The following is a 6,223-nucleotide window of genomic DNA, read 5'->3' on the forward strand; positions in this document are numbered from 1 at the left end:
CTGGAATGCTGGATCTCCTGGCGCTGGTACATGACTCTGCTCTAGATACTGATGGTGTAAGGTTAGTATCCTCGAGATCTCCCTCTGGTGACACCCATGTGTCCTGTATCCTGGGAGCCTCGGTCTCCGACGTGCCCTCTGAGACTCTGCCTGCAGAAGGGTAAGCCCTCTACTCTGTGTAGGTAGTGTGGGGGGGTCTGGCCTTGCTCGTCAGAAAAACTGTGTGATGGAGAGAGAGAGAGAGAGAGAGAGAGAGAGAGAGAGAGAGAGAGAGAGAGAGAGAGAGAGAGAGAGAGAGAGAGAGAGAGAGAGAGAGAGAGAGACGACACGCGACACGGAGTGGCGGATTCCACCCCAAAGAGCATTGACCCCAAACCTTGGCGCCCCTTTCGGTATTTCTTTATATTGTATCAACACAGTACAAGCCGGAACTCCAGACTCTGCACCTTCCCCAAGAAGCATGCCAGAGAATGAGCCCTAACCTCATATTAAAAGGCCCCTTTGGCCTAAAAAGCAATTACAGTGAAAAGCCTTCAAACTCAAAAGCATGTGTCCAAAAGCAAAGCCAAAAAGCTGTTAGCGCAATTTACGAAAATCCGTACAACTGCCACGTCATCAGCCAGTGCAAAACGTGGAAATCCGTACAGCCTACCACATCATCTTGCCAGCGCAATTTTAGGAAATCTGCCAGCTTTTTCCCTGTGTGTGGGTCCTGCTTTATTTTATCCTTTATGTCACTTCGGGCCCCATCGAACGGGGTCCCCATAAGTTGGTAGGACTTCTTCTTCTGTTACTTGTTCTTCTTAGGGTTTAGGCCCCTCGGCCGCCATCTACAAGTTGGCTCCCTTCTTCAGGGCTTTGACACGTCAGCAGTTTGTGACATCTCCCCTTCTTGAAAGAGAGTAATCGTCTGCGATTACAGCATATCTGCAAAACAACTCAAGTTAGCTCAAAAATTTCCGAGGGACAATCAGTTTGCTCTTTTTATTAAGGAGTTAGCTTCTCCTTTCTGCTCTTTTGATCAAGGAGTTAGCTTCTCCTTTCTCCTCTTTTGATCAAGGAGGTAGCTTCTCCTTTCGGCTGTTTTGATCAAGGAGTTAGCTTCTCCTTTCTGCTCTTTTGTTCAAGGAGTTAGCTTCTCCTTTCGTCCAGATCGGAACTCTTGATTGGCGTAGTAAAATTAGCCATCACACCCAGACCGTACTGATCTTCCACGGGTGTCTTGATGCACTAAAATCACATACCCAGGCAATCTCATCCAATTAGGAATATTGAGTAATTGACACATCACAATGCAACACAAATGCTTACATATGCATGTTACAAGACACAACAAACAACGCCGCTGAGCACTCCCCCGAGACAAACGGTCTGCGGTATGAAGCTACTCAACGACTACCTCGTCACTCCCCCCGCAAATAACCTAAAAAGGTCCGGGCCATGAGCTCAGAGGAACTGTACAACCAAACGCTCCCCAAACCGCAGTCTGCGTCACTTGGAGGTTCAAGCATACAACCAAACGCTCCCCAGGCATCGGCCTGCGTCGTTCCGAGGTTCAAACAATACCAAAACAGTATTTCTCACTTCTCCACTCGGGAGTAAAATCACCAATCAGTGAAACTAGTATTAAACCAGAGTCAAACAATTCAAATCGGCACCAAAGACAAGTTCAAAACAGACACCATCCATTTCAAACAAATTCCAAACAGGATCACCAAACAAGTTCTCAAACAGATTTCAAACTTAAAAAGCCAAAGGGGCCAAAGGGGCTCCTTTACAAAAGCAAAGCCAAAAAGCTGCCAACGCAATTTACGAAAATCCGTACAGCTTCCACGTCATCAGCCAGTGCAAAACGCGGAAATCTATACAGCTTGCCACATCATCATGCTAGTGCAATTTTCGGATATCTACCAGCTTTTTCCCTGTGTGTGGGTCCTTCTTTATTTTAATCCTTTATGTTACTTCGGGCCCCATCGAACAGGGTCCCCATAAGTTGGTAGGACTTCTTCTTCTGTTACTTGTTCTTCTTAGGGTTTAGGCCCCTCGACCGCCATCTGCAAGTTGGCTCCATTCTTTAGGGCTTTGACACGTGAGCAGTTTGTGTAGAGGACGTCACAAACTGCTAACATGTCAAGCCATTGAAGAACGGAGCCAACCTGCAGATCCGGACCAAGGGGCCTTTGCTTTCTTTCGCAAAAAGGGGTATCCCAGGTTGATCAAGGGGCGGATGACATAGGGCAGGTTCTCTCCTTTCCTACTACCGCCCTTCACTACGAGCTGGGACCTTATTATCAACATTTGTGGCAACAAATTCAGTAGTTGCTTGCTAGTGTTTCCCCAATGCCTCCATTACTTGCGGACTCCTGGCTTTCGGATTGGAATCTAGCCCATGCCGTATATCGGCAGTGTTAGTTTATGCTTTGCTGCAGTGTGATGCATGGATTGTGTCTCACGGAAATCAGTTGTGGTCACTCTCTAAGAGGGCATTTTCTTATGGCGATGTATGGTGGGTGCTTTACCGGTTGGTACTTTGTTGCATGTGTGGTGCATCGCCTCCTCTCGTTGTGTCCAATGTCATGGGGCTAACGAGACTGTGACGCATTTGCTTTGGGATTGCCGCTCCTCCCGGTCTTTCAGCAGGCAAGTGTCCTCTGCTCCGTGCCTTCGTTTCCCCTCCGGAATCTTTCACAGACGAGTCTAGATTTTTGGAGTCCTCGAGCCGCCACAATCTCCTTTTGAGGTCTTCTTTAGTTGGGTTAGGTTTTGGGTTATGTGGACCATATGGCACCAACGTAACTTTGAGATGTTTCATGCCATGGAAATTGACCCTTTTCCTTCAAATTTTTTATTGGACAAGCACTTCACTTTGCTCGTGATGTGGGAGACATCTCTCTTGAAGCTTACAGAATTTACTTTGACTGTTTCTAGTATTCGAAGCCTCGTGATGCTTCGTCTTTTGCAACTCTTCTTTTTTTCCTCCGTTTGCGGTTTCCCACTTGTAAATTCAATCAAGATTTACAAAGAGAAAGTGTCTTAATTTGTGTGTGTGACATGTGTGTGTGTGTGTGTATATATATATATATATATATATATATATATATATATATATATATACATATACATATATATATATTTACACACACACATGTCACTTTTATATGTGGCTTACTGTTCTGAGAATGGATATTTGCTGATATTTAACACTACATGGATGTTAGGTATAAGTTAGAAAGGTTTTAAGTAGAACATGGATAACAACTGATAAATTTGTTGACACTTTTAATACGTATTTAAGGCTAACGAATATGTTGTCTTGTTCATATGGATGCAGGTGAGGACTCTATCTTTACTTAGGATCTTTTTGACTAAGCTGTTGTCCATCACTTTCAAACCTGGCCTCTTTCGCTTCAGAATAAGTGTTCTTGACTATCTTATGTACAGAACACTAGAATGATACCTTATTCTCACTGTGCTAGTCATTGTCCTTTGTCTAAAGCCAGCTGTCTTTTGAACCGTTATGTTCTTTTGTGTAAAAGTATAAGTCTAAAAACAGCAACACACATGTATATATTTATATTTATATTTATATATACATAGATATACATAATATAGATACAGAGATGTATGTGTGTATCGAATATAACCCACAAAAGAGATGTAATTTGTTGTGTATTCCTACCAAACATTTCATGCTTTTTTTCCCCTTTTCCTTGGTGGATGAAGGCAGGTACATCACTTGATTAGCAGATGGGGTCCTGACTTCTTACCAGAAGACAGAATAATACTGCGAAAAGGTGGAAATAAAATATTCAAAGAGCAGCTTTTGTCTGTTCTATCACAGATGGGGTAAGCTTGCTTGTCTAACAGAAGTTCTCTAGTTTACTCAATTATGTATAGGGAACATTTATAGATGCTGTGGAGTTCAGGTCAGAGGGCGTTGATTGTGTGCTAGACGCTATACAGGGAGATTACTTTCACCCCGGTTATGAGGTGCTTGTTCGTGGAGGCCGTTATGTAGTCTATGGAGCAGCCAGCATGACGCCACCTGGAAATTCTCCCAATTGGCTATCCCTGGCCTGGAAGTACCTCAAAAGGCCAGTCTTAGATCCATTGAAAATGATGAGTGACAACAAAAGTGTAATGGTAATCTCTCATTCATTCAGTTTCCATGGTTCGAGGATAAGTGTCTCTTGTAATTTTATGCTGCTATGCCTCCATATCTCCTAATGGCTCCATGCGAAAACAAACCCTAAGTTAGCTAGATGTTGAGACTAGTGGAAGGAAGAGACTAAAGTCAAGGGAAAAGTGAAAATGGAAATGCACATACATCAAAATCTTCATTGCCCAGACAATTTCTGAAACACATTCTTGTATAGGCAAGCAAATTGGCTTTTGACTTTCCAAATCCTTTGGACTGTTCATTTCCCATGACCCTTCACTTTTCATTCTTCATGGTTTTGATGGATTTCTCCTTTGAAAATGAATTTGGGGGACACCTACTTGCAATGCGGTTTCTTTGGCTGCATTCTAGATCACAAAGCCACAACATGAAAACCTTCGTTTTTGGGTTCATACCCAAAAACGGTATTATGCATGTTTTCTTTGCAATTAGTTTTTCCTTTTAAAAGAGCATTAGTGAATATTGCACTTTACCTAATGCAAAAAGCTTGAAAATGTTTTTCTTCTAATCAAAGGTAGGAAGTATGTGCAACAAATGGCTAGTCTCTTGATAGTTAGTCTCTTGATAGTTATGAGTTAATTGTGTTTACATAGCTAGGAAAGATGGGCATTTGGTACTACAGAGTTGAACTTTCTTCTTAACACAAACTTTTGGTTTTTCTTGCATGCATGTAAAGTGCGCTTGTGCGTGTGAAGGCTTAAGAAAACTAATCTATTGAGCTGGTTTCTTATCCTTCGCATTGTAATTTGAGACAAAGTTGAGGAGGTAATATCTATATAAATTCCAAATTTTAACTATATTTTATGAAATTTGAGAGGGATTTAGCTGCTCATCCAAATTTGAGAGGGTAATTTCTCGGGCTGAACAGGTTTTGGATAAAGTGAACCCATCTTTTCCCAAGCCCTGGGGTGTCTGTGTGCGTGCGTTTGGGGGAGAAGGGGGGGGGGGGGGGGGGGGGGGGGGGGGAGAGCGTCGTTACGCCTTATGTCAAGAGAGCATTTCTGATATAGGTTTAAGTAGCTTGTTCTGGTTTTTTCATCTGGCAGGCTTTCAATTTGATATGGATGTTTGACAAAGTGGAGAAGATGGAGAGCTTACTTCAAGAGCTGCAGGCATTGAACCTTGAAGCACCTCTGGTTGGAGAGACTTTTGAATTTCAGAATGCGCAGGCTGCTCTTAAAAAGCTTCAGAGTGGCTTAACCATTGGCAAGGTGGTGATTACGTGCTAAATTTCCTAATTGGAAAATTTCTTAGACGATGCATCACAAGATTTTTAAGTGCTGCACAAAGCCATCTTGCATTCATAGAGTCAGAAAGTGGCAACTGTGTTGGAAGTTTCGAGTGGCATGCATGCAAAGGTGGATCCATATGAAGATATTTATTATTCAATTTGTGAATGAAGTTTATGCTTCTATTCAAAGCTCAATTGCATCTTTTTTCTTTTTGGGAGGTCTGAAATTTGAAAGTTCTCACTTAGTATCAATCTTTGGTCTTCACGCACTCACACATCCACCTTAACCACTAGGTTTTGATTCTGTTGGTGATTGTTTATCTGTTACTTCACTTTTAGCATTAAAATCTTCTCTGACTGTAGTAAGTTGTTGACTTGAATGGTACAACACATTTATCGTCGATGCTTTAACCTTCATCGAAAAGGAAAGTTATGCTTCATCCTCCTTAAACTTCTTCAAACAGCAAGCTCTCTTCCAAGTAGCATTAGTAATTCTCCATTTTATCTATAATGCACACTTAATTGTCCTTGTGTTTGGTTCTAAAAACAGGTGGTGATGTTCTTGGCTCACCTCTTGAGGACTTTCTGTGCTTTCTTTTTGCTTACATAAGGCCTTTAATAAATCATAGAGCTCTTGGGAGCAATTGTGGACCGTTGGATAAAGCTTGTCGATTAGTGCCATCATTAACTTGCCATGTGCACTAATGTGCTTAGTCATGAATTCTGGACTGTTGGATAAAGCTTGTCATTGGTGAGTCCATAGCTTCGTCGTGTATTCCAAAATAGGACCCCTATGCCTACCCTTCGTCGAT

The 6,223-nt window shown here is 42.3% G+C and overlaps 1 protein-coding gene across 1 annotated transcript in view; it reads left to right on the forward strand.

Moving 5' to 3' along the window:
* LOC147428156 (uncharacterized) overlaps positions 1-5,592 on the forward strand; it is a 90,579-nt gene extending 84,987 nt beyond the window's left edge. The window contains exons 7-9 of the mRNA XM_086496639.1: positions 3,728-3,846; positions 3,927-4,143; positions 5,227-5,592. Coding sequence (XP_086352765.1) covers positions 3,728-3,846; positions 3,927-4,143; positions 5,227-5,409 — 519 coding nt within the window. The 3' untranslated portion in view covers positions 5,410-5,592. The remainder of the gene's footprint in view (positions 1-3,727; positions 3,847-3,926; positions 4,144-5,226) is intronic.
* The last annotated feature ends 631 nt before the right edge of the window (positions 5,593-6,223 follow it).

The sequence above is a fragment of the Adiantum capillus-veneris genome, chromosome 23, assembly GCF_014529385.1.
Source record: "Adiantum capillus-veneris isolate H3 chromosome 23, ASM1452938v2, whole genome shotgun sequence".
NCBI lineage: Eukaryota > Viridiplantae > Streptophyta > Polypodiopsida > Polypodiales > Pteridaceae > Adiantum > Adiantum capillus-veneris.